A 25224-nucleotide genomic window follows, 5' to 3' on the forward strand; every position below is an offset into this window, starting at 1 on the left:
GGTACACTAGAGCCGAGTCTCTGGGGAGACAAGGGTAGCCAGCAACATGAGCAAAAAGATGAGAACATTATAGACAAGCAAAGGGACTCTTGAGGAGCCCAACTGAAAAGGCAAGAACCGAGGCATTCACTGATCGCTCAATATGTTGGCTAGGCTTCAATCATACTGTTCCTGAATACACCTCAATGGTCAAGCAGCAAACGGGAAATTGAAGAAGAAAATAAGCATGTCCTTGACATCAGCCCTAAGCCTGGATCACTGCCCGACAACCCACCCTTGGGTCTCTGGACATGAACAATGACCCAAACCGTTTCCAGAAAATCGATACAGTTCTAGCCTACACGTCCAAGGTACCCCCCAATCACCCTCCTCCTCCACAATCTTCCGCAAAGGACCGAGTGCAACAGGCCAACGCATTTCCGACGGACTGGTTCCTGCAGCCCCCGTGTGCGCAAATCATTTCCTCATATATGCACATCTTCCCTGGCAGGCATGTTTGTCCCGACTACCTGGTTAGGCCTGCTGCAGCATAGCCTGGCCCTAACGCATAGTACTTCTGGCGCAGTTCATTCCAGATCATTCGTCCACTGGATCTAACGAGCACATGTCGATCTGGTCTGTCGGTTGTTGCTTGCCTGTTGCCTTGATGCCTTCTAATGTCTGCCTGCTTGTTCCTCATGCGATTCTCCTCCTTCTCCCCGCCCAGATGGTTTTCTGCGTAGATTGATAGCAAAGCCTGCTGCATTACCACATCCTTTCCTGCAGGCTGGCGTATTCAGTCAGGGGATTGATTCGCTCTATAACCCCGCTGACCCAGAGCCCTGTCAAGCGTCAAGGAAGTTCCAGTAAGGCTGTCCGTGCGGTGAAAGACGACTGAGGTTACATTGATGAGCTCATCATACATCGTACTGCAGCCCGCCTGCTGGCAATTGTCACTCTGTCCCGCGGACGATGGACAATGACGGAAAAGAACATGCAACATGCCCTGAGGAGAAGACCAAAAGAGAGGGAGGGGAGAGTTTGAACTAGGGTTGTTTTCAATCTATTGATTCAAGTAACAAAAGCCAAGCCCAGTTATAAGCTTGTGACATCACATACAGATATCCCATAGTTACTGGCATACATGGACGGAAACGATGCCCTGTGAGCCAATCCATGTCCCAGGGCGTGTAATCCGTGGTGCAGCAGCCTTCAAATAACTCTCGACAGGGAACTACAGTCGAATTTGGTATAGTACTCGAATTCAGAGGACCAGTCTCATCTGATTGTCATGGGCTGAATCCGCAATCCTAGACTGATGCATCATACTTTCTAAAACGCTTGTTCTGTTTCGGATTATTTTCTTATTTCCTTCAAGTACAGCAATCAGAGTCTCACAGAAACTAGCAATACATGGTGATCTTCTTACATTCCCAAGCAAATTGTGGCAACAAGCTATTTCCCTTCCAAACATAACCGAGCTTGGCCCCAACATATGCAAAACCATGTTCGTCAGAATACCAAATACAAAATATCAGAGGCTCAAAACGTGAGAATTGACAACAAGCCCTCAATACAGCATTCTCCGCTGCCAGAAATCTCTCGGGTTGTCGCCGCAATCCATCTGCGGGCCTGTTGTAGGTTGGTAAATAGGGCCAAGACTCCGTCGCAGCCTGCAGTCTAAGCAGTCTTCTGCATGCAACACAGATCCAGAATGCGTTTGCATTTGCTCATCCTTGGTGAACTGACCACTGTTGTAGGGTGTCCAAATGTACACATCTCTCAACACGTCGTTTGCGTCGGTTCTCATTTTATCACCTGTAATGCTTGAGAGGTTAGGGCAAACGCTGTCGTCGAAGGCGTACCGATGCCTAGTCTCAAGGGTGGTCTCCCCAGGACGCTTTTTGTCCGGCTTACCCCCCAATTTGCGTGTCGTTTTCTTAGGTTTGTGACTCATACGGCGGCGCCGTGTGCAAGCCGCCTCAATGGGCAAAAAGAAGTCCCGCTCGGTGGCCAAGATAGCATCACACGCAGCTTCAAGGGCAGCGGGATCCACTTTGCTGGGACTGGAGGGAAAGGAATCATCATTGATCGCATCGGGCTTGCTTTGTGTCCCCCGGAAAAGCATTTGTGCTTTGCGAGAATCCAGGTAAACCACGTCAAGACAGGGGCTGTAAGAATTGCTGGGCATGTTTCCCTGGTGGACTCTGCAAGAGATATCTTGCTTGAATGACTTGGTCGGGGTGGTCGAGTCTTGGGTTACTTTTCGCGGGGGTTCCTGCTGTCGAGCTGCGCATTGTGGAAGTAATTGGTCCTCCTCCACCTTCTCAGGCTGAAATGCGGTATCTGGGCTGCTGTAGCTCTGCTGATTGGCATATCCTCTTTCAGTCCTTTGCATCTTCCTGGGTGGTATATCTGCTATGATCTCGGTTCGGATGGGCGAGGATGAAAGCATGTGTTTCAACAAACCTCTCTCGAAAGAGTCTCTGCTGCGTTGCGAGTCTTGAGCTTCCTCCTTTTCCCAGTTCCAGAAAATCTCTCTTTCACCGAGTAAGCAATGCAAATCTTCAAGAGTCCAGACTTTTCCTGATTTGGGAGCATTGGTTGGTGGACGGAAGTCAATCCTCAGAAGCTTTCCTGTATAGCTTTCTAGATCGGGTTTTGAGGAAAGATCCAACACCGTCGACCTCGTACCAACACTTAGCTGATTGCCGTTGCGCTTATCCGCGATAGATTGTGGCAGGGGCTCCGAATGATCGGCTGAGCGCTGTAACGAACCACCAGCTGGGCTTTTTTCGCCATGGAAACGAAATGGTTCGAGGCAGACCCCAGACAGATTTTGCGAAAGAAGATGACTTTGAGGTATCCCTGATAGAAAGTCTCTCTCCAAAAATCTAAGCGTGGGCACTAAAGCACAATCAGGATGCACTCATGCAAGCCAGAGCCGAGCGTTTCTTGGGAAATCTTACTGCCAGATCTGATAGGAGAAGATGTTCTTCCGTTCTTGAAAAGCCCCAGGTCTTGGCGATGGTTGATCTTATACCTGGTTTAGCATCTTTATAGTAGCTCTACTAGAGTAGAATAATAGAGATGGCTTACTGTTAACCGTTCTTGAGGCACATTAGGCGCATGAAAATTACGCGCGATTTCTCGGTTGAGCTGCTTTGAGATACGTTCAAGCTTTCTTTGGACTTTCTCTTCCTTGTAGTCATAGCGATCGTGCTTGGTTCGGTTTCTCTTGCGGCGCTCGAATTTGTTCTTGGGTCTGTCATGATACGATTCGGTGGCTTCCTGGGGTACGGGAGCTGCTCTGTAGAATCTAGGCGGCTCCTGTTCCATTTTTAAGATCCAGGCTTTGACTTTTTCATCGGTGCCTTGAGGCGTGTCATGTTGCGGATCAATAGTAAACATGATAATGAGTTCGAGGGAAACAAGCAGATGGTGGGTTGGACAGCTGACGGAGGGATTGATTGTTGAGTGGTCGCCGTATGTACAAGAAGAGATGGAAGGAATAAGACGGATCGCTTCCACTTGCCTCAGCATGATGTCGTTCAGTCGGCGATGTAAGAGTCAGAGTCGGTGCCTTCCTAAACAGGCATCCTTCCTTATTGTCCCTTGGCCACCAACTTCTCGTTTCCGTTGGTGGTCTGTTGATCTGCATATGAACACAACTTCAACAAACAAGTCATGCTCTTCACCTCTTCACCTCTTCCTCCTCATTTACCTCCTCATCCCTCTTTTTCCGACTTCACTTCCTTCATCCATGAGCATCTCATTTTCTGAGCTTCCATTGCCCTCAGAAGCATGAATCAAGACTCAGAAGAACTGATCCTGCGCCTGTCCTAAATGAACGTGCAGGAAGAGATTGAAATTAGCAAGACCGAGCGCAGCACAACAAACAATGAACCCTCTGACCAAGAACTGGCTTTACAGGACTGGGCGTTCCAAATCCAACAGTGCGCTACAATCACTCATGACAAACAGGTGGCCCATGGTATTAATTGAGCAACGTACGATGACCGCGTGGCTATCACACTAGTTACTCAGGAAGAAAGCAGGACGCTTGCCAACCGGACGCTGGCTCTTCGCTATGGTACCCAAGAGGAACAGGCCCAAAGCGAGTCAGCACAACGCCTCGCTGCGCAACAGATCCGGGATGCCACCAGAATCCTTGAACAGATCGACAGTGCTGACCTCTCTGCCTTGCTACCCGCGCGCACCACATTGGCTCTTGAGTACGGTACTGTGCCTTCAAGGACCGCTGGCAATGGCAAGTCTGAGTGTGTTGCGTGCTGTGAGGTATACCAATTCACATCAGTACTATCACACCTGCACCCGCCGTCTGGTCAGAGAGGCGCTTGCAGATGAATCGCTTCTTCCGCTCCGTTGTTGCCGCGTGAAGATTCCACCGTTCACGCACCATGGTCATATAGGCCACAAATAAGGCAAGAAGCTAGACGACAAGTTAATCGAACGGGAGGATCCTCAAAAGACCTACTGTTCCAGGCTAGACTGTGGCCAATACTTGACGCCGTATCAGGTGCAAGGTTATATTGGCACATGCAAGACTTGTGGACAGGAGACTTGTACTCTCTGTAAACGGGCCACAAATCAAGGGACCGAACGTGAGGATGAAGAGAAAGAGGACAAAGCTGTTCTAGCTCTTGCTAATGAGCAGGGATGGCAGCGCTGTTCCCGATGCAGCCATGTCATCGAGTTAGGAACAGGTTGCAACCATATCACGTAAGTCGAGTCTTCTTATGACTTTGCCTCGCCGTCCAGCTCACACAAGTTGTCCCTTACGGCAGGGATGTTGTAGATTTGATTTCTGCTATGTCTGCGGCTCTGACTGGAAGCTGTGCACATGTCCGCTTTGGGAGGAGACAAGGTTGTTGCTCCGAGCCCAACACGTCGCTGGCCGAGATCGATTGGTCCTCCACCCAGCATGAAGTTCAACGCGTGGCACAAATCCTCGTAAAAAACCACGAGTATGATCACACACTTGGAAGTATGTTAAAGGCGCTCATAAGTGCGAAGAATGCTCCTTCAACCTCCCGTATTTCATCTACTAATATCTTCAATGCAACCTGCGGGCCTGTGCGCGCTGCAGGTTGAGTCGTCTTTGATATTATCTACGCTTTGAGGGATCCGCTACTTGCGGCGAACTACAGGTGATATGTTCTCATCTTTTCGTGTTACTGATGTACGGTGTTATTTTTGCTCCCAAGTTGTCGAAATAAGATAGTAAAGTGATAGTCCACTGGACAAGTGACTGAACCAAGTTATCCCCTCCAACAGCGGTTCAGATGCACATATTGCTTGATATAGTATAGATCGCACCAAGTAACAGATCAGCCCTTGCAGACACATACTGTCCACAACAGCGATTTCCTTATAACTGCTTCTCCTGCCAGCCTTCGCCTACACTACTTCACACCTCAAGAGATTCCTTCTAATTGGGGACCATTGCTATGGCACCTCGCCAAGCTTGCAAAGCTTCCAAATCTGCTCCGGCTGCCTTGGCCTCACAACTTTAATGAATCATCATGTCAAGTCGTGATGCACCTGAGTCGCATCGACCATGCACGATGCACCGTTGATTTAAGATTGCTATGTATCAAACCCCTGCGTGGTGACTTCCGGATAGAGTTAGCAATTTGTTTCGTGTTTCCTGTTCGCAACTGCGCTTGTTCTTCACTGCTGTACGGTGGTTACTATACCTTCCTCAATGTCTAGACTCTAGTAGCTTTCAGAAGGGAAAAGTTCCTCCCTGCTGGAGGATTGTCCAAACCGGACATAGACCTGCGGGACGTTTCCTTGTCTTTTTCTTGGGAAGCACAACGGTTCTGCAATTTCTCACGATCGGCTCAAAAGATCAAATACCCATAATGGCCAAATTACATCGATGTAAGTACCAATCGCAAAAGTGGGAGAGAGAAGGACCCCGGATCGGGAGACATAACCAGGGGAAACAACAGATGAAAGCTTTGAGAAGAAAAGGACATGGCAAGGGGCAGTGATCGTTCCAGTCATTCTTGAGGTAAATCGTCATGAAAAGATTCGGGACTTCGTTCCTTCGTATTCACATTCCGTGCCTGAAAACAAGGGGCTGGTAGCAGGGATTGCATGGAATAACACGGTCAAGGTGAAGGAGGAAAGGGCAAGACAGGTCCTGGGGTTCGACATGCACGCGCGCATGCACTCAAGCATCCGCCTGACTTGGGTCGTACGGCTGAGCCTGCTGCTGGTTGGAACTCCGCCAGTCTGATAATCATATCATCAGCAAGATTGAAAGGCGCGATCAAGGGATATCTCAGACTTACTACCGCCGCCACCACCGTAACCACCACCTCCGCCTATATCTGTGTTAGCTGGCACTTATCGTTCGTCTTGAGGGAATGGTTGACGAACCGTATCCACCACGGTTACCGTAACCTCCATTGCCCCCTTCGCGCTGGTTGTAGCCTCCTCGACCGTGGAAACCGCCGCCGCCGCCTCCAGGGCCACCGCGGGGCCGCTCCGAAGCCTTATCGACCCGGATAATTCGGCCATCAAATCTGTTTTGAATAAGTAGTGACTCGAGAAAAAAACGAGACTTGAATTGGGCTACTGACTCCTGGTTGTTCATAGCATTCATCGCCTTGTCGGCCTCCTCGTCGGTCGCGAATCGGACGAATCCAAAGCCACGGCTACGGAGAGTATCATGGTCTTTGACAACGACCTGGAAGAGAATTCATGAGATGATGCGGCTTAAGATAACAACAAAGTAGAAACGAAAGGGGCACCAACAGCTTCCTCGACGTTTCCGAAGTTCTGGAAGCCATCGCGGAGGGTTGCATCAGTGGTGTGCCAGGCCAGGCCACTACACCAGATTAGTTCTCAATCATGCGGAATGTAGATAGTCGGGATAGTTTGGACTTACCCAACGAAAAGCTTAGACATGCTGGTGAGAGTGGTAGAGTTCTGGAGGGATTATGAGTAAATGGTCAGATCCAAGGAATTACAAGCACAGACAGAAGTGAAGAAGAATGGAAGTCAGGGTACGTGAATGACTCAGGGGAATAGGCTGAAATGTGGAGAGAATGCTTGCGACAGTGGGCTTCTGTTCTGGGAGAGGAAACCCTGCAGAAAATCCCCTCTTCAGCCGGGTTTTGGCCAGATAAGAGACGATGACTGCCGACAATCGCTCCGAGGCACTTTTCCGGCATTCATGCTTCTGTAGACTAGATAAGGATGAAGAGACACGTACCGTGGCAAGTCGACTCGTCTATTAAGCCTAGATGAGAAGAGATAGAGAGGGGGAGGAGGGAAAGGGAATGGGAAGAGGGGAATTTGAATCTTAGGAGAAAAAAAAAAGATTGCAGTCAGCAAAAGTGGGCAGATGCAGCAAGCGCGAGTTTGGCTGATGACAGAGAAAGAGAGGGAGAGAGGGAGAGCACAGGACGGACAACGCGGCTGGTAAAGCGGGGGGGCAAAAGGGAGTAGGAGGAATCTGACACCGCGGTAAAATTGGTCAAGAAGCAAAGCTGGCAATGTTTGCCTTTTTTTTTTTTTTTCCTTCCTCTTTTCTTTTTTTGACCCTCGATTTTATTCTTGTTGGGGCTAAGAATATGCAAGTGGTCCAGAAGTGGCCGGGGGAAGGTGAGGGGGAGGGGTAAATTGTGACTTACCGATGAGTGATAGAGAAAGAGAAAGAGAAAGCGCAGTACTAGTACTCGAGAGGTATAGATAGTAGTAGGGATCGAATAGGTAGTTACTGTAAGGTGACAGTAGGTATAGCAGTTAGTAGGTGATAAAGGTCAGTTCTGAACGAGAGGAGGGGTTGGGAGGCAAATGCGCAACTTATCCATGATGAGATGGGATGACGCTAGTTAAGTGATGGATGGCCTCCGTTCTCCTCCTCATTGGTACCTGGCAAGGAGGGGCCAAAATTGCATGGCGCATCGGCTGAGGATCTCCAAAATGGCTGCGGGAGGACCTTCGGGGCGAGCAGAAAGCAGATGAGAAAGGTTCTTGAAAAGTAAAGCAAGGTTGCTGACCCGGTCGTTCATCCTGACTGTTCCGGGTTTGATTCCGTTGTACTATTCAAGTTTATTGTAGCAATTTATCAATCAATCAGTGATGCACGATCCATCCAGAACGACGGCTACTGGCCTCAGCTGAATGCATCTGCAACGACATTCTGAATGTTGGTCGATCTTGCAGAACTCCTTGGCTACGATGACCACAGTACTCAACTGGCTGTCGACCTGCATATATCACATCCCAATGTCAGACAACTAGAATCGGACCTGAAGGGTTTTTGCACGGCATCTTCTGGTGCTGTTCTACTCCGTACTCTTCTGAATGTTACCTTATCTTATCGCTTCGTTGTTCGGAAGCTACCACAGTCCGCCTGATAACTTGAGGCTCGCTCAGCTCGACCCAAACTGATAGTTAGACTCGTTATTCAATCGAGGATAGATATTAACTTACTCATAAGTGACTGTGAGACCCCGCAGTTGCAAATTAATGCAGCACACCCAAATATGTTCGTTATAAGGACTCGGGAGGTCTTCGGTGCAGCGGACTCCAGACCGGCCAATCAGAGAGCTGTACTCCGGGCTCACAAGGTCAAGAGGTTCTATACCACTCACGTGATATTATGCCATAGGAGAGATAATGTGCTTTCAAGAATACTGTCTTGCTTGGTTATGAGGAGTGCTGCTTGGATGCTGTAGGAAAGATTTATGATATAAAACAATCAAAAGATGGCTCTATTGAACATTCAAAGTGATAAGCTGCATCATAAGTAGTATAAGTAAGTCCTGACTGACTGGTGTTATTCCTGCAGTTACATAGCTCGCCTTTTCCCCCCAGACGGCAGATTTAACACGGCACTGAAGACCACGGAGTGCAAAGGTATGAGTAGTGGCTCATCACAAGAGCCTGCCATCACATGACAAGTTCATACGTCAGGTCGTACTAATGAACAAATTTCGTAACGTCAATCTAACCCCTTGAGAACGACTCAATCACAGGCAGACAGCAAATAACAGATACAAAAGAATTAAGAGAGCCAGACTTGGCTTCCATGGACGAACGAACTCCTTTCATTCCCCACCCCAGCACCATTTCCAGAACTCAATCTCTCAAACGCCCGAAATTGCCTTCAATCTAAATACAATACTTATAAGAGCCTGAGCATATATGGCAGTAGTTGTACGTCGTACAAAGCGCATTTGTAAAGCAGCGCGGGTGACTGCACTTACCGCGAGCACAATGCGGATAGCAAGCGAGGTTCGCGCCGCTCTTAGTGACATCAGCATCCTTCTGGCTCGCAGGTGCTGCGGCAGCGACTTCCTTGTCGTTGCCATTGAGATTGCGCTCGGCCCAAGTAGCGGCTGCGCTGGCATGCGCGGCGTCCAGCTCCGTGCACAGGGCATCCGCCGCCACGGCGATGATCTCGTTGCCTGCGGTCTTGAGGTAGTACCCGCCGTTTTCGTCCCAGAGAAGGCCGTCGGCGTTGGCTCGAGCCAGGTCGTTGAGGGTTTGACGGTCGTATATGATGATCGCGTTCGAAGGGGGCGCAGTGTGGTAGCGGGTGAGGTTTTCAGCCATGGTGGTTGCGATAAATAGGAAGAAAAAGACGGGAGTGGTGAGGAGTGCTTGCATGGTAGAGGTTGAGTTGGAACCTGGAAGGTTATATAGGCTGCCTAGGTAGCTGGCTAAAGGTGAGATTAGTCACGTACAATGACGTTTTCGCTCGTCAGGCCGAGCACATACAAGACTAGTAGGAAGTTACTACACGTGTAAATGCTGCTCTGAAGTAAGGTAGAGATCAGACACCGGGAGAACACCTTCCTTTTATCATTGGCCATCTCGCCCAGGTCTATTGACCTTCCTTGGTAACAGCAGAAATGCCCCGACGAACACATGGGCAGCGGCATGTGCCTTTACTATGCGCTATCATCAGAACAAAACCATATAGGAGTCGACCTCCGAGCCTCTTAGATCCAAGCCAGCCGCGGTTGATTGGGGTCTCTAAGCCTTTTGGTCAAGAACTAGAGGCGCCGAAGATATGCGATTGTCTAAGACACGCATATCGCCGGGCTTAGCAAGTTTCTTGCGCCGGACCATTGACCGTGAGCTGGAGTGAGACTACTTCGAGGCCAGTTCAAGCCACAGCGCGACATCTTGATGTTTTCTTGGGACAGGTTCCGGCTTGGTGTTCCACGATGTCCACTGCGGTCTGTCCAGCGTAGTCCATCCTATCCATCTAGAGTTGCAGTGACGGGAACATCCGTCCCCGACGGGGACAAGTCGGCATCTTTCCGACTGATATGAGAAGCCTTGAGGGGGAAGGGACCGGGGCTGAGCTGGTGTCTTTAGGGAGTTCGCCTGGCTCAGTGGGTCACCCTGATTTTCCTCTGACGGTTACCAGGTGAGAAGTAGAATTAATATAACAAATTATTTTGGGATCCACTCCGCTGTGCCTAGGTGGCTTCGTCCGGCTGTCAATATCCATTTCATCCCGATGACAACATCTAGGTCCAGTCGGTGTCACATAAATACCCTCCCAAGCTTGGCCAATGCGTCCAAAGTCACAGTGAAACGAAGTACTGTGATTCTCTAAGACTGGAAGCAGACACCAGATGGGAGCCTTGCTGGTTTACAGGCAGGTTCAACGTTTGCGAGCCTTGCCTCGCACCTGGCCAAGAGAAACACAACAGCCGGGACTAAACAGGGAAGGTCTTCCAAGTCCGGCTTAAGATAGCAGCGTCGCTGACTTTGGCAAGAGTTACGAGTGGATGATTTAGCGTGTGTCATCCTTTATCTTTTGACTATCTTGGCTGACCGGGGTTGGAGCTAGTGACCCAAATAGTCATACTCGGATGCTTCATTCGCGCCTCAACTCCTCGATACAGATGTAGGGAAGTACTAGCGCCATATGTATTTCTTCTAGTTCGATCTATTCAAAGAGACCAGGGGCACCTGAAAGGACATCCAAAGGTGAGACGATTGGAGCAGTAACTCCAGCGACACACCCAATTGCCAGGTGGATCTCGTCATTGGGAACCTACAGCGGAATGATGAAGAGCCTCTTCTATATCACGTTCCGCCTTGGCCTCTTCTGCCGCCGCCGCCTCCACACCTTCGAGGGCCTTGACCCGTCGCACCAGATCCGTGACGTGCACATCGGCACTTCCCAGCCCGAGTCCGTCGAGCGACTTTTCTAAAAGGTACAGGTACTCGGTATTCTTACCGCTATTTCCCTGACTGCGACTGATCACCTCGGCCACGGCTTGTTGGTCTCGTTGGGCCAGGTCGCGAAGAAATTGAGGGTTGGTCGGTTGGCCGATATAGACCATACACACGATCGGAGACGGTGTAGATTCCTCTGCGTTCGGCTCCTTAGAGGTATCGACAGGGTGAAAAGGTGTGTAGTGAACGGTGTAACCATTGATTTCTCGGATGTCAAGGTAATCATGCACCTCCTCAGCATGGGAAGCAGGGATATGGTATGCAGCACCCCAGACAGTGGCAGTCGATGAGCTTTCAAGGTGCGCCAGCTGCCTCGAACTGTGAGTGAGCCATCTCATATAAGAGAATAGGCAGCAGGTGGGATTTGGACATTGTGAATATCACAGTGTCAACAGCCTTGAAAAGAGCAGCAATACATACCGGATCATCCAGTGTTTCCCAGAAGTCCCGTTCGATCACTGTCACAACTCGTCCAGGGTTCTCGGGTGTGCCACGGTGGTCGTTACTGAATGTGACTTGTTAGTCCTTGACCTATGATTTCAGACTGTAACAAGTCTAGCTCCAAGACTCTTGCGCAAGTTCGACCTACCTAGCCTAGAATATCTCGTCAGTCAGCCTAATTGCTCTTTAAGGAGCTCGACCAGCATCAAGCATCTGAAAAAGGAAGAGCGATTGTTCAACGAACCTGCCAGAAACGCCGTACATAGCCATTAATGTAGCCGGGGACGCGCTGGTCTAGCAAGGAATCAGCCTGACTGTACTTTGAGGGGGTATGAAAAAAGTAGAGTATTCAAAGTAGTGCCTTTGCTTGAGCACTCATCCGACTGATCTACTTACCGTAATGCGGCGGTGGCTTCCAAATCAGACTCCTGCTCTGCGTCAGCCACTGGTGCTACAGTAATATCAGGGATCATCCGGCTAAATTTACCCGTATCCGAACACCCAAAGGTCGCCTTTAGGGAAGTAGTTGCGCCATGTCCGGCCGTCTCTGAGAGCCTCGCACCCTTGCTCCGCCGAGCCCATCTTTAATGCTCAACCTGGATTGTTGATTTAGAAGCGTGGCTCGAATTAATCTCTGGGCGGGATGGAACAATGGATTTAAACTGACTTAAAATCTGGTCAAGATGGAATGTCTATTGTATGAATAATGCAACCCAGAAACCGCTATCGTAGGGGATAATAGAAATGACTCTCCAGGTAGACTTATTCGGCTCTTTTCAACATCTGTAGGAGGCAGACCGGGACCTACTACTATGATAGTTGTAGTCGCTCAAGTATCAATGCTGAGAAATCACCGCCGCTGAGCACTCCGCATGTTTGCATTGTTTGTCCTTTCCCTATCGATGACTTCAATTCATGTCTGGATCTCGCCATCTTGCAGCATCCAGAGGAATGCGGCGAAAGGGTGTGTTCGAGTATGATACTTTCACATTGGCTCTCGCTTCATTTAGGTTAGTGTCACATCTTCACATGACTGATTGCCTTCTGTGTCTATTCTACATGGATTACTGTAGAACCACATCAAGGCCAATCTGAATCGACTACCCCGGGCAATTTTCTAGGGGGCAGACCTCAGCTTATTGCAGAAACACCCGCTTAATCCATCCACTCAGCCTCGCTCGGACTTTACTGCAGAACTTGCGCGCGTCCACTCTCGTATTCGTTTCCTGCTGCTCTGTTCGTCTCGGAGAGACACTCGGTGGGGCGGCCCAGGCGCCGGTCCGGCGTTAGGTTACGCTAATCTCAGCTGGCAGCCATCACCATCACAATAGTACTCATAATCTCATTGTTGAGGTCAAGGATCCTGGAAATTTCTCCTCAAGTTGCGTTCGAGATCAGAGCACAACATCTTCATGATTCTTATGATGACGGCTCCGAAGGTCCTACTGCTGTGTTGCTTCACTTTCATCATGGCAGGACTACTTCGCCTTCGCCGGTCGCGACGCTATATTCCTGTCGATCCTAGCGGGATATCTTTCGCAGGAAAGACCGTGGTCCTGACCGGGGCAACATCTGGACTGGGTTTTGAAGCGGCTCTCAAAATCATCAATCTTGGCGTGGACAAGCTCATCATAGGCAGTCGCAACCTGCAAAAGGGCCAAGAGACCAAAACAGAGCTTGAGCGACGCACCAATCGACCGGGGGTGGTGCAAGTATGGCATTTAGAAATGAATAGATTTCAGAGCGTCAAGAGCTTTGCAGAGCGTGTGAATGACGAAGTTGACCAGCTAGACATTGCAATTCTCAACGCAGGTCTATGGAATCGAGACTACACCGTGTCTCCGGAAGGATGGGAAGAGACGTTGCAGGTCAACACTCTCTCGACATCTCTTTTAGCATCCCTTCTCCTTCCCAAACTGAGAAGTAGCTCGTCACCGACTCAGCCGACGCATCTCACAGTTGTCTCCAGCCAACAATTTGTTCGGGTGAAAGCGCAGAGCCTCCAAACAGAAGAGCCGTTACTCAAGCACCTGAACGATCCCCGCCATTTCATCGGTCGCCGACAGTACGGGATCTCCAAGCTTCTGCTGGAGTATATGGTCAAAATGCTTGCGGGTATGATCCGCAGGGAGGACGGGACGGTGCCTGTGATCATTAATACCGTAAGCCCTGGGTTTTGCGCCTCGTCACTCGGGCGGCAATATCGTAGATTTTACGAACGATGGCTGTCTTGGCTGGCGTATAAACTCTTCGCGCGCACAGCTGAGCAAGGCAGCCGATCCCTGGTAAGTGCGACCTATCAAGGGGTGGAGTCCCATGGTAAATGTTGGAGGAACGATGGTTATCTAAAGTGAGTTTGCCTCGGGTCTCTCCGCGGTCAGAGCTGCTGGTTAACAAAGAACAGCGAATCAATGGCATTAACGACAGGCGCAGAAGGACAACGGTTGCAGAACATCGCTTGGAACGAGATCGCGTCTATTTTGAATGAACAGAAGGAGGGACTGGAGCAGTTGGTTGGGGGTACGTGACGGGCGGCGCCTGCGCCTAGACTTTCCCAGTCTCGTGGTCTGTACGAGTGACATCGCAAGGCTGAGCATCCGTCCTTGACACGAAGACTTGAGCGTGTACCACTGGTTCGCAACACAGCCCATCAGCGATTCCATCCTAGATTGTATGGTACAAATACTTAGTAGTAGGACAAATGCCTTCTGTTGCGAATGATCCACCACAAATAGGAAAGGAACCCGTGGGCCACCCGCTTCAAAAATAAGCTGTGTCGAATATAGGGCTGAATGTCTTTGTCGTGTCGGCCTGGTCTGCCTTCGTTTCGCGCGCTGGTGAACCTTTGGCCCTCCAGCGACCAGACAAACTTGTGAATCTGGCCTTGCACAAAAGGCAGATAACTGAAGGTTTCATCTCTTTAATAAAAGCAATTGACAGATCATCTGCCCCGGCGAATGAACATTCTACGAATGAACTGAACAGGTGTACCACGTCTTCTGCCCCCTTTTGTGACTGATTTCGTTGGCGACTCCTGCTGAACCGCCGCCCCACGGCTCCGCTCTGCAGGTCCGCGCAAAAACGAATCTGGTCACTAACAACTATCGTTAGACTGAATGGCCGAAGCCTAATTTCTAATTCCTTCATCTCCCCGACTCCAAATCGAGTGTCACTCTCCATTTCAAATTCCTCACACATAGACCTCTATCTTGCTTTCTCGTGCTCGGAAAATCGAATCCCAATCCCGGCTGCTTTATCTTGACGCTCGCCGCTTGAGATCGCGCCCGCCGTCCCTTACGTCAGTCAGCCTTTGCCGCCATGGCATACAACCAGTCCTACAATCCAGATGCACTGCCAGCGTGAGTTAAAAAACCAGTATGCGTCGGGTGAGGACATTGTATTAGTGTCGCTGACATGTAAGGATCATGAGTACAGTCACGCAGAGCCAGAGCAGGTACGCAGGAACCCGAACGATGCAGATTGATCTACCTTCCTACCCCGCAGCTCCGTTCTGACGTTAAGGATATGACTACAGGTCGCGCAGATGCTAGGTGCCATGCAAACGAGCAGCTCAACTCATCAACGACCCCCTCGCCAATCCTCCCATCACCCCTCCAACAGCGGCGTGCCTCCGCGCGTCCCAGTGTCCGGCGCGTCGAGCGCCAACCCGCAGCGCTACCCAGCGTCTGCCCAACAGGCTCACCATGGGGGACGATCGCCGACCGTCCCAGTGCAACAACGTCCGCACCCATTACACCCCTCGCCTCCTCCTCAGAACTACGGCTTCGGCCCTCCTCCCTCCCAGCCCGTGCGCAACCGCCCTCCGCCGTCATCGCGTCCACCGCAATCCCCCCACCCTCCTCCGCTCTCGGTCCCCGACGATGACCCACAACAGCTGTTCCCCCTGTTCCGCGCCGCCAACTCCTCGCACTCTGGGGCGCTGACTGAGTTGGAGCTGGGCTCTGCCCTCGTGAACGGCGATTACACTTCGTTCCACCCCAAGACCGTCAAGATGATGATTCGCATGTTCGATCGGAACAGCAGCGGGACCATTTCCTTCGACGAGTTTGTCTCCCTTTGGCGGTACCTGGCGGCATGGCGGGAGCTCTTTGATCGGTTCGACGTGGATCGGAGTGGCCGGATCAGCTTGCCGGAGTTCGAGAACGCGCTGGTCGCCTTCGGCTACCGGCTCAGTCCCGGGTTTGTGCAGGTCATGTTCATCACCTTTGAGAGCAAAGGGCGGCAGATGAACGGGCATACGTACGGCAAACACGGCATGAGCTTTGACCTGTTTGTGCAGGCGTGCATCAGCTTGCGCCGCATGACCGATGTGTTCAAACGGTATGATGACGATCGGGATGGATATATCACGGTGAGCTTTGAGGAGTTTTTGACAGGTGAGTGCACACACAATCTTTCCCACCCCCTTTAGCCTCAACGCCCGTTCTCTACTGTGTTGGGTGCTAACATGGTATGGTGCACAGAGATTCTTCAGTTGCAGGATTGAATGAACGGCCGTGAGTGAAGGTGGATGGTCGGTTAGACACCTCATCAATGTGTCATTTGTGTACATTATATACCCTATTGAGTTCTTTCAGAGTGACATCTCATGGTCATAGAGAAAGACTAAGAAGAAAGGCATTACTTCCTTGGAGAACCAATCAGCATTTCTCAGTATTCTATCCACTACTTGGCGACTATCCAACTCGATTTCCGCGGGAACAATTTGGAAGTTCGGTCCGTTACCCAAAAAATATATATATATATATAAAATAAAAATAAAAAATAAAAATAAGAATAAAAAATAACAATCACCAGCAATCGTCGAGTGAGTCACGGGGCTCTACACACTCAATTCTTTCAGCTGAAACTCGCAACCCAAACATCCATAGCCCTAACCCCCTTCCTCCCCCCCTGCACCCCCTCCAAGCTCGCCTCACACGCATCCCTCGCCGCGATTACCACCGCCCGCTCCCTCCCATCCTTCACCTGCTCCTCCACCTCCTTCTCAAAAGAAGCAGAAAGACACGCCGCGACCTCCCATTGCCCATCCAACAACCCCTCCCCACACGGCACGCGCGTCTCGCTCTCCAGCTTCCACCCCGCCGTCACCGCCAGCTCCGTCAGCCGCTTCGGCCCCAGCACCGTGCGGACATTCGACTCGCTCCCCTGGGACTTCCGGCACTCCAGCGCGGCCTGCGCGAGCGCTGCTAAGACGTGCGGTTGCGCGGCGGGAGACGTCGCCACCAACGACCACTCCGCAAGGAGGAGTCGCTTGCTGTGTTTCTTCAGGGCGCGGAAGGTGGATAGGATGAGTGCTGGGGAGGCGAAGTACCAGAGGCTGTGGGCGAGGACTGTTGCGTCGAAGGTTGGGGTTTCGCTCTCGGTGTTGGGTGGCGGTGGTGGTGGTGGTGGTGGTGGTGGTGGTGTGGAAGATGCTGGGGAGGGAGGAGAGAGGGAGGCGAGGTAGTCCACCGGGGTCTGTTGGATCCAGGTGATTCGGGTACCGAGTGGGTTCAGCGAGATGTGCGCTTGCGCTTGGCCGAGTGTGTATGGGGCTCCTGTAGAAAATGTGAGTTCATGGCTTGCCTTCGCTGGGAAGAGCAGCGAGGGGTAAACTGGGCTACTAATCCTACCTATTGAGGAGGTATAAGAAAAGCGCGAGAGAGAGAGGGGCGGCTCAAAACTCACCATAATCCAAGTCCGCTGGATCAACCGCCACGACCTGCCCCTGTGCCCCTACAGCATGGGCAAGAACAGTCGTGCAGTCTCCCTGTCCGCATCCGAGTTCCAGGACCTTGGAGGCCGTGGGGATGTTCCAGTGCTGCAGGATCGTCAGGCGATGCAACGTCTGGGAGTATTGGATGCTGAAATTCTTCGGATCGTGGAGAGAGATACGAGCGATAGACGCGGCTTCGTCGAGATGGGTGGACATTGTCAGGGTGCTTGATAGGCAGTAGTGTTGAGTAAGACGGCTGAGTGGGCGAGGGCGGTTTGGGAAGTTGATACTAGTTATAGCCTGGAGCCTCTGTTGTGTCTAAGTCACTGCTACTACTGAACAGCCGCTGATGCGGATGTCAGTTGTATCATATATCATCTTACTAGTCTTCCGTCAGACTTGGAGGGTCCGTCGGGGACTCCGGAAATCTCTACCCCGCCTTTAGAATGATATTTACAGGGCTGATTAGGAGTCATCGTCGAGATCGTCTATACCGAAAAAGACGCTGACCGACGGTGGCCGACGAGGCGATAAGCTGTCATCCCTTAGTTCTGGGGGCGCGGTGTGAAGCGCCTAAGTACTAATTGAGTCATCTTCTTTTTTTGTGCCAGCAGTTTAGATGACCGGTAGATACAAAGAAGAGCTGGATTGGCTTGTTGAAGGCGATAGGGGAGGAGGGCCCGGAGGTCAGAGTTCGAGAGGTGAAGTGAAACAGTTTGGGACTTTGATAATATACACTATGAGTCATCATAAGTGATGAACCTTGAGGATGCACGGATTGTCTTGATGTCGGTCTTATAGAAATCTCATAAGCAGAGGGTAATCCCTAACAAACACAGCTCATTTGTACATCACAAATGCTTGTCTAAACCTGCTCATTACCTACCACAGGGATCAGGCGGTGAGGCATCGTACTGAGTGAGACATGGATCTCGGCCTCGCATTACTCGCATAACTGAAGGTTTGCGGTGAGAATTGCTTGCTGTCCTGTTGGGCAGGCATACATTTCGCATGCATTTCGACTCATCATAAAAAGAAGCTCGGCGTCGGCGGAACATTCCGACCGTCCGAAAGGGCGAGTCAAGCCTCGTGGGGTGGATTCCAATTCTCCGCCCTGCAGCTGCCATGGGTTGGTTTTTCCCTTTCGTCCTTCTATAGTCGTTCGATGGATCCAATGGTAGAGCTTTTGGTATAAAAGACCCATCCACACTCCAAACTATCGGGAATGGATCCAGGCTCAGGGACCGTTCCAGGTCGAGTTTTGATTTTTCTCTCTGTTTTTTCTTTTTTCTTTTTTCTTTTTTTAATCTGTTTTTTACTTTTGTTGCGTTTTCGTTACCAAGTCGAGGTGAGGGCCACAATCCCGAGCTTATCTCCGAAGCTTTAACTATGAGTGTCTCAGTCTCGGCCTCAGACAAAATAAATAGGGCCAACAAAAGCAAAGGCAGAACCGAGAGAATAACCAAAAAGCAAAAGCAAACCAAGTCTCTGAGTTAGTAGTTATTCTGACTATACGCTTAGAAATATCAAATACCTCATTGAGTCATTGCTTCGCAAAGTTCCAGAAAAGGCTGCCGATCCCACGGATTCTGCAAGCGTCGGGGTTCGCCCGCCACCGTCGCCCGTCAAGTTTCAAACACTAAAGGGAAACAACCCGGTTTGCTCTCTTCACCCAAACCGAGAGGCGGTTCTATTTCTTCCCCTCTTTTTCTCTTCCTCTTCTCTCGTTTCCGGTCCACCGTCGACTTTCCTCGATCCTGGGAATTTTACCCCAAAGTCATGACGGATCATCAACACCCTCATACCGAGGAGACCCCGGTCGATAAGGGTCCGATGATCGCGGAGAGCATGTCACCATCCGAGGCAAGCTCCTCTTCCTACACAGCTGGCGCGGAGAAGCCTGACGCTGTCAAAGTCCCCTCACGCACCTCACACGACCAACTTCCCGTTGAAACAGAGAAAGGCGATGATGGGACGCTAGAAGATCATGCTGTCGCTGCTGCGAGCAGCGCACCGCTGGACCGGGTGCCGTCTCAGGCACAGAAGCTGGGCAAGAAGAAGATCTTGGTCGTTATGACGGCTCTCTGCGTATGATTTTTATATCCCCCACCTCGCATCAGATTTGCAACTCGTGGCAGCACGCTAATCTTACCTATAACATATAGTTGGCCCTGTTCTTGGCAGCTCTAGATATGGTAAATGATCTAGTTCCGCAACCATGTCGCGATTTACTGACTCCTGGCTTCTATAGACTATCGTCTCGACAGCGCTACCGACAATCGCGAACCACTTCCATGCATCGGAAGGCGGATACTCATGGATTGCCTCCTCTTACATGCTGGCCAACGCAGCCTGTGTACCCCTCTGGGGAAAGATTAGTGATGTCTGGGGCCGCAAGAAAATCATTCTGATTGCCAACTTCCTGTTCCTGGTGGGGAGTCTGATCTGCGCGCTGGCTGTGAACCTACCCATGATCATCGCCGGCAGAGCGATTCAGGGAGCCGGTGGCGGTGGAATCATCGTCTTAGCTAATATTTGCGTGACGGATTTGTTCAGTGTCAGGTTAGTATACTCTTGCCCGAAGCTTCCAGCATTCCTGGAAGAGCTGCCCGGTTCAGCAGGCTGACCATCGACAAGGGAGCGCCCAATGTATTATGGTCTCTTCGGCTCCACCTGGGCCATTGCAGGCGCCTTGGGTCCTATCATCGGTGGTGCTTTCACTACCAGCGTGACCTGGCGGTGGTGCTTCTACATCAACTGTATGCCTACTCCCTATGTTTCCCACCGACCCTGTTTCCAATACTAACACATGACGACTAGTGCCCATCGGCGGCTTCTCATTCGTCATCCTCGTGTTCTACCTCAAGATCGAAGCCAGCAAAGTACCCCTTCTCGCAGGAATGCGTTCTATCGACTGGTCAGGCACCTTCCTCATGATCGGCGGCACGCTCATGTTCCTTTTCGGCCTAGAATTTGGCGGCGTCAGCTACCCATGGGCATCGGCCACAGTGATCTGCTTGATCATTTTCGGTTTGGTGACGTGGGTGGTCGCCTTCATCAACGAATGGAAGATCGCGCGCTACCCAGTGATTCCTATCCGGTTGTTCAACAACTTTCACAACGTGCTTATGCTCCTGATCAACTTCTGCCACAGCTTCGTCTTCATCTCAGGCTCCTACTACCTCCCTCTCTACTTTCAGACGGTACTCCTCGCATCGCCGATCCTCAGCGGTGTCTACGTGCTTCCGACCGTGCTCAGTCTCTCCTTTGTCTCCGCAGCCACAGGCGTCGTCATTAAGAAGACGGGCCGCTACCGCGAGCTCATCATCGGCGGTCTTCTCCTGATGACGATCGGCTACGGCCTCTTCATCGACCTGAAGGCCTACGCCAGCTGGCCGCGTATTATCATCTACCAGATCATCGGTGGCATCGGCACCGGCCCGCTCTTCCAGTCGCCGCTCGTCGCCCTACAAGCCAACATCCACCCCACCGATATGGCTGCTGGTACCGCGACCTTTGGCTTCATGCGGCAGGTCTCCGCCGCCATCTCGATCGTCCTCGGTACTGTCATCTATCAGAACGTCTTCGCCGGCCGCATGCCGCAGATCACCGCTGCCGTCGGCGCCGAAACCGCCCACACCATTGCCTCCTCCTTCAGCGGCTCCCAGGGCGATCTCCTGCGCTCTCTGCCCAAGGCCGAGCGTCAGGTCGTCCTCGACGCCTACACGACCGCCTTCAGCCGCATGTGGATCTTCTACTGCGCCATCGCCGCTCTCGGTCTGGCGCTGAGCTTGCTCATCCGGCCCGTCACCCTGAGCAATAATCACACCATCGCCAAGACCGGCCTCGAGGAACAGGAGAAGGCCCGCAAGGCTGTGCTGGAGGCTCAAAAGCAGCAACAACAACAACGGTCCGGTGACCTCAGGTCCAAGGAGGAGGTTTAGATCCTCCTCGCCCCGTCTATTACCTGCATATATCGCCTCCTGCGAGAGAAACCCCTAGCGAACGGAACAGTGGTGTGATAACCCTCACACCAGGGATTAGAACAAACCCCTCCAAAAATCGGAGCTTATATCCCTCCAACATTTTAATGTCTACAACATATTTCATCCTTACCCTCCCCCGCCTTCCTTGTCCCGGGCACTGAAACCTTCACAAGCAAAAAGCAAACCTGGGTCTACATTATCATTTTCTGAATATACCTGAGGTGAAAGAAGGAAATGGCGGATTATAGGAGGGGAAGGGGGGTGGTTTTCCCCTGTCTTCATCTTTTCATTGCATTGCATTGCACTTTGATTCCCACGAGAAAACCGGCAGCAGCATTTCCAGCATCATGCGAGAGAGTTTCATGTTTTACCTTATTTACCCACATATCTATCTCAGAATCTTACTGAAACTACACGAAGAATCATGTCTATACTTGTGTTCCTGATACTGATAACGATTGGAAGCATGATACACGAGATCTGATTCTGACCGACCATGAGTATGTATGCATCAAGCAAAAGTCAAATTATTTCACTTTCCCCTAATCGGACATGTCCATCCAAATCCAGTTAGACACCTTTTATGTACATTCTTTCAAACAAAAATGAAAATAATCGAGCGAAAAAAAAAATGCAAAGAAGATCAGCCACCCCGCAGGACACCGCCACCGTCAATATCAATATCAGTATCGGTATCAGTATTGCTGTCACCATATTAGGGTTTAGCCTACCTAAACCTGGATAAACACAGAGGAGAATTAGAGTGCAAGGATGAGCACAGGGAAAGGAAAGGAAGAGGAGCACATTTGGCAGAAGTGGAGGTGGGATAGGTCTCTTATCCCCGCTGGATCGCCAGAAATATGCGCCAGGATGATGAGGAAGAGAAGCGTGTCAGAGAGCTAAGGACTAGGAAGGGTCTTCTTTCGAGCCAAAAAAAAGTTCATGAAAGAGCAACACCCACGCAGCATATATCCAGATGGAAACAACCACAAAGGAACGGAAAGGCCAATAAAAAGTAAGGGAAAAGGGGTATAAAGTTGCTGCGAAAGACAACCCTAAAACAAAAGGAGAGTGACACACAGACAGACGCACTGAGACATGGACTAAACTGCGAAATTGACCAAAGACTGGAAATGCACAAACGCCATATAGATGCCAATATTCAAAACATGTGACAAGGACAAGAGGAGACAACGCAGCCGTTTGGATAAGAGGCCATCAACTTTGTCAAGTGCACCAATTTGAGGATGTGACAAAAATCACGTCTTCGGCTTTTTCACCACTCCTTCCGCGCTCGGTCCGCTATCAGGGCTCTTGCGTTTCTTTTCTTGATCATTGTCTTCACGGCCGAAGCCTGGTCCAGACTGGACCGCTGGGGTGGGAAACGTCAAAGGGCTCGGGAGCATATTGCTGTCCGGGCCCGAGCGATTGAATCCCCACTCTGGAAAGAAACTGGAAGGTGATGGTAGGAGCGCGTCTGATACAAATCGACTAGGGAGGGCAGAGATAGGCGTGTCGATGTTGCTGTTGTTGTTGTATGCGGCATTATTCTGTGCGGCCGGACCGGGCGGCGGCGGTGGTCTGGCGAAAGGGTTCGGCGGACCCTGGGCCCCGGCGCTAAGAATCGCGCCCGCGGATGGCGATGGTGGGGGAAGAACCACGCCCGAGTGATTAGTGTCCGGATTAGCTTTGGCCGGCGTCGATGTCTTGTTGCCCGCCGAGTCGCGTGAGGACGATTCACCCGTCGCACTGCCTCTATCTGAATTCTCGCTTGGGATCTGCACCTTTAGCTGCGGGCGCTTAGGGGGTAAATGGCCGTTATTGGTCCGTGCAGGTGGTTTTAAGTCCGCTACAGGCTGGGGACGCGAAACTTCGGTCGCTGGCCGTGGGGGCGGCCCCTTTGCGGCCTTGACTGCCTTGGCTGCAGGCGGCTTGGGTGGCTTTACATCAGTGGAATCTCCCAGCGGAGCCTCTCCCTTCAGCTGAACATTTTCTCCCGGTTCACAGATGGGCGGGCCTACACCAAAGTGACGCGCTAAAACGGAGCCGCGGTCGTCGATCGGGGTAAAAATACTGCGCGACTTGGACGATAGGGATCTTTGGTGCGGGGGCGAAGGACTTCCCTCTGCCTTCAATTGGCCCGGTATCTGCTCTGCAGCGGTCGCCTCGGGAAGGGATACCGTCCGTGGGGGTTGCGGCTGCGGCTCGTGCTGTGCAAACGCTGGGGGCATGGAAGCTCGTCCTTGTTCGGCGAGGAAGGCCTGGGCAACCTGCGGTATGGGCGGATGATGCGGCGCCTGCGATATGGCCATATGTGGCGGCTGCGGTGTCATAGCATGTGGATGTGGTGCGAGATGCTGCGGCATGGGTTGAGGCGCCATCGAGTGCGGAGGCATTGCCTGGGCCGGCATGGGCTGATGCTGGTGCTGGGGGGGCCCAGGCTGATGATGCGGCCCCGGCGGCCCATAATGCGCATACTGACCGGGTCGAGGAGGCTGAGCCATGGGATGGGCAACCGCTGGATTGTAGACGGACGGATTTGGAATGTACGTGAATCCATTTTGCGGAGGCGGCGGAGGCGGCGGCGGCGTGGCGTGATGTTGTTGAGGACCCATGTTTGAGCTGACGCGACGCAATTGATTTCTTGATGACGGTCTCGAGACACCTTGTGGTTGAGGGGTACCATGACGAGGATCAAAGGGAATCCCATTTGGAATCGGTGGAGAGGCTGATGGGGCGTGATTGACATGTTGAAAGCCAGGATGACCGGGGATATGGGCGGGAATCATGGGAGGATTTGGAGGTGTCGGATGCATGTCTTCGGGGGCGGGAGTTGTCTCATCTTCGTCATCGTCATCGTCGCGTTTGCCGTTAAAGTCTTCGGGACCTTTGTGTTCATGAGGAGGACCGAACTACAGAATACGTATCGCGTCAGCTTCGGGGATGACCGTAAGCAGTTCGAGGGTTTCACCGCACATATTGATATCGAGTGAGCGTCTCTCGCATATCACAAGACGAGAATTCATAGAGCTTCTTATTGTGACCAAAGATGATGACAGCGACATCAACCGAACAAAGAACTGCAAGTTCATGTGCCTTCTTGAAGAGACCACCCTTTCGCTTGAGAAAGGTCCTGAACACCAACACAAAGGTCAGTTCTATAGTCTGGTGTTGCCAGTATCACCAGGGAAGACAACAGAGTGGACATTGGGGGGGGGGACCTACACTGAGCGATTGCGGTCATCTTTGATCGCCTTGATCTCGATCTTTCTCCGACCCATGAGGGATGAGAGCGCGTTGTTGCGGCCCTGGCGATAAGGTCAATTACAAAAATTCCAGGTGGAGTAATAGTTCGTCCGAAAGATAGCGGCGCGAACTGAAACTCAATGAAGCGCCGCTTGACGAAGGAGTTTCCAGAATGCGAGGAGATAAAAGAAAACGATAACAATAATAGAAAAAGGGAATAGGAAAAGAGCGACGACCGGAGAGCCAGGTCGCAGTCAGGTTTAGAAAATTATTATTTAATTTTTTTAACCGATAATCCGGAGAGAAAGGGAAAATGGGGTGAAGCGTTGGATAGCACTTCTACAATAATGGAAGAAGAACGAATGACGGAAGATCAGGGAAGGTGTAAAAAAGATGTGGTGGTGAGATTTGGAATGAGCGCTATTTTTGGGAGTGGGAGGGAGGGGGGTGTGGGTTGCAGTAAGTAGTAGTAAGAATAAGAGGGAAGGAGGGGAAGGGGAAGGGAAGGGAAGGGAAGTGGATATCAAATGTGAAAGTAAGACTAAGTGTGACGGCGAAGACAGACAAAGGGGGGGGGAAGGTGGCTTTTGTGGTTGTGGCTCAGGAAGT

The 25224-nt window shown here is 51.3% G+C and overlaps 10 protein-coding genes across 10 annotated transcripts; 4 read left to right on the forward strand and 6 right to left on the reverse strand.

The window, feature by feature from the left end:
• Window positions 1–1549: 1549 nt before the first annotated feature.
• Window positions 1550–3522, reverse strand: BP01DRAFT_363692 (uncharacterized protein; the record flags this gene model as incomplete). Its single annotated transcript, XM_025576288.1, has 3 exons — window positions 1550–2886; window positions 2949–3015; window positions 3079–3522. The coding sequence occupies 3 exons, from the start codon at window positions 3520–3522 to the stop codon at window positions 1550–1552; spliced, it is 1848 nt and encodes a 615-aa protein (XP_025433892.1).
• Window positions 3490–4379, forward strand: BP01DRAFT_409363 (uncharacterized protein; the record flags this gene model as incomplete). The annotated part of the gene is made up of 3 exons (XM_025578851.1): window positions 3490–3973; window positions 4019–4259; window positions 4298–4379. The coding sequence occupies exons 1-3, from the start codon at window positions 3826–3828 to the stop codon at window positions 4377–4379; spliced, it is 471 nt and encodes a 156-aa protein (XP_025433893.1). The 5' UTR covers window positions 3490–3825.
• A 1802-nt stretch (window positions 4380–6181) lies between these two features.
• BP01DRAFT_380467 (RNA recognition motif domain-containing protein) lies at window positions 6182–6921 on the reverse strand (the record flags this gene model as incomplete). The annotated part of the gene is made up of 6 exons (XM_025577226.1): window positions 6182–6243; window positions 6303–6335; window positions 6391–6536; window positions 6594–6700; window positions 6769–6841; window positions 6902–6921. 6 exons carry the CDS (start codon window positions 6919–6921, stop codon window positions 6182–6184), a joined length of 441 nt encoding a protein of 146 aa, XP_025433894.1.
• A 2107-nt stretch (window positions 6922–9028) lies between these two features.
• BP01DRAFT_200343 (uncharacterized protein) lies at window positions 9029–9741 on the reverse strand. The gene has a single exon (XM_025571025.1). The coding sequence runs from the start codon at window positions 9631–9633 to the stop codon at window positions 9136–9138; it is 498 nt and encodes a 165-aa protein (XP_025433895.1). The 5' UTR covers window positions 9634–9741; the 3' UTR covers window positions 9029–9135.
• Window positions 9742–10933: 1192 nt separating this feature from the next.
• BP01DRAFT_354435 (gamma-glutamylcyclotransferase) lies at window positions 10934–12456 on the reverse strand. The gene is given in 7 exon segments (XM_025574420.1): window positions 10934–11531; window positions 11644–11730; window positions 11891–11893; window positions 11909–11958; window positions 12061–12092; window positions 12152–12260; window positions 12332–12456. The coding sequence occupies 6 exon segments, from the start codon at window positions 12244–12246 to the stop codon at window positions 11028–11030; spliced, it is 771 nt and encodes a 256-aa protein (XP_025433896.1). The 5' UTR covers window positions 12247–12260; window positions 12332–12456; the 3' UTR covers window positions 10934–11027.
• A 434-nt stretch (window positions 12457–12890) lies between these two features.
• BP01DRAFT_354438 (putative short-chain dehydrogenase/reductase family protein) lies at window positions 12891–14150 on the forward strand. The gene has a single exon (XM_025574421.1). The coding sequence runs from the start codon at window positions 13089–13091 to the stop codon at window positions 14016–14018; it is 930 nt and encodes a 309-aa protein (XP_025433897.1). The 5' UTR covers window positions 12891–13088; the 3' UTR covers window positions 14019–14150.
• An 832-nt stretch (window positions 14151–14982) lies between these two features.
• Window positions 14983–16171, forward strand: BP01DRAFT_363697 (EF-hand domain-containing protein; the record flags this gene model as incomplete). Its single annotated transcript, XM_025576289.1, has 4 exons — window positions 14983–15023; window positions 15100–15118; window positions 15209–16061; window positions 16149–16171. 4 exons carry the CDS (start codon window positions 14983–14985, stop codon window positions 16169–16171), a joined length of 936 nt encoding a protein of 311 aa, XP_025433898.1.
• A 353-nt stretch (window positions 16172–16524) lies between these two features.
• BP01DRAFT_335577 (class I SAM-dependent methyltransferase) lies at window positions 16525–17842 on the reverse strand (the record flags this gene model as incomplete). The annotated part of the gene is made up of 2 exons (XM_025573206.1): window positions 17356–17842; window positions 16525–17225 (listed from the first exon to the last, which is right to left on the reverse strand). The coding sequence occupies exons 1-2, from the start codon at window positions 17597–17599 to the stop codon at window positions 16525–16527; spliced, it is 945 nt and encodes a 314-aa protein (XP_025433899.1). The 5' UTR covers window positions 17600–17842.
• A 1200-nt stretch (window positions 17843–19042) lies between these two features.
• Window positions 19043–21804, forward strand: BP01DRAFT_200484 (MDR family MFS transporter). Its single transcript, XM_025571027.1, has 5 exons — window positions 19043–19471; window positions 19549–19578; window positions 19635–19945; window positions 20021–20142; window positions 20204–21804. Exons 1-5 carry the CDS (start codon window positions 19163–19165, stop codon window positions 21325–21327), a joined length of 1896 nt encoding a protein of 631 aa, XP_025433900.1. The 5' UTR covers window positions 19043–19162; the 3' UTR covers window positions 21328–21804.
• Window positions 21805–22358: 554 nt separating this feature from the next.
• rlmA (SRF-type transcription factor RlmA) lies at window positions 22359–24774 on the reverse strand. The gene is made up of 3 exons (XM_025571026.1): window positions 24595–24774; window positions 24346–24502; window positions 22359–24281 (listed from the first exon to the last, which is right to left on the reverse strand). The coding sequence occupies exons 1-3, from the start codon at window positions 24648–24650 to the stop codon at window positions 22629–22631; spliced, it is 1866 nt and encodes a 621-aa protein (XP_025433901.1). The 5' UTR covers window positions 24651–24774; the 3' UTR covers window positions 22359–22628.
• Between the last annotated feature and the right edge of the window lie 450 nt (window positions 24775–25224).

Source organism: Aspergillus saccharolyticus (genome assembly GCF_003184585.1).
Source record: "Aspergillus saccharolyticus JOP 1030-1 unplaced genomic scaffold BP01scaffold_6, whole genome shotgun sequence".
NCBI lineage: Eukaryota > Fungi > Ascomycota > Eurotiomycetes > Eurotiales > Aspergillaceae > Aspergillus > Aspergillus saccharolyticus.

Bases quoted from the DNA above. Each gene is read 5' to 3' on its own strand.
- BP01DRAFT_200343 (XM_025571025.1), bottom strand. From the start codon at position 9,633: ATGCAAGCACTCCTCACCACTCCCGTCTTTTTCTTCCTATTTATCGCA.
- BP01DRAFT_354435 (XM_025574420.1), bottom strand. From the start codon at position 12,246: ATGGGCTCGGCGGAGCAAGGGTGCGAGGCTCTCAGAGACGGCCGGACA. The intron at 12,093-12,151 runs GTAAATTTAGCC...GACGCAGAGCAG, and splicing joins CTTTGGGTGTTCGGATACGG to GAGTCTGATTTGGAAGCCAC. The intron at 11,532-11,643 runs GTATGTATTGCT...AGTTCGAGGCAG, and splicing joins GGGAAACACTGGATGATCCG to CTGGCGCACCTTGAAAGCTC.
- BP01DRAFT_354438 (XM_025574421.1), top strand. From the start codon at position 13,089: ATGACGGCTCCGAAGGTCCTACTGCTGTGTTGCTTCACTTTCATCATG.
- BP01DRAFT_200484 (XM_025571027.1), top strand. From the start codon at position 19,163: ATGACGGATCATCAACACCCTCATACCGAGGAGACCCCGGTCGATAAG. The intron at 19,579-19,634 runs GTAAATGATCTA...TGGCTTCTATAG, and splicing joins TCTTGGCAGCTCTAGATATG to ACTATCGTCTCGACAGCGCT. The intron at 19,946-20,020 runs GTTAGTATACTC...ACCATCGACAAG, and splicing joins ACGGATTTGTTCAGTGTCAG to GGAGCGCCCAATGTATTATG.
- rlmA (XM_025571026.1), bottom strand. From the start codon at position 24,650: ATGGGTCGGAGAAAGATCGAGATCAAGGCGATCAAAGATGACCGCAAT. The intron at 24,503-24,594 runs GTAGGTCCCCCC...GTTGGTGTTCAG, and splicing joins GATGACCGCAATCGCTCAGT to GACCTTTCTCAAGCGAAAGG. The intron at 24,282-24,345 runs GTGCGGTGAAAC...CGTATTCTGTAG, and splicing joins CGCTCACTCGATATCAATAT to TTCGGTCCTCCTCATGAACA.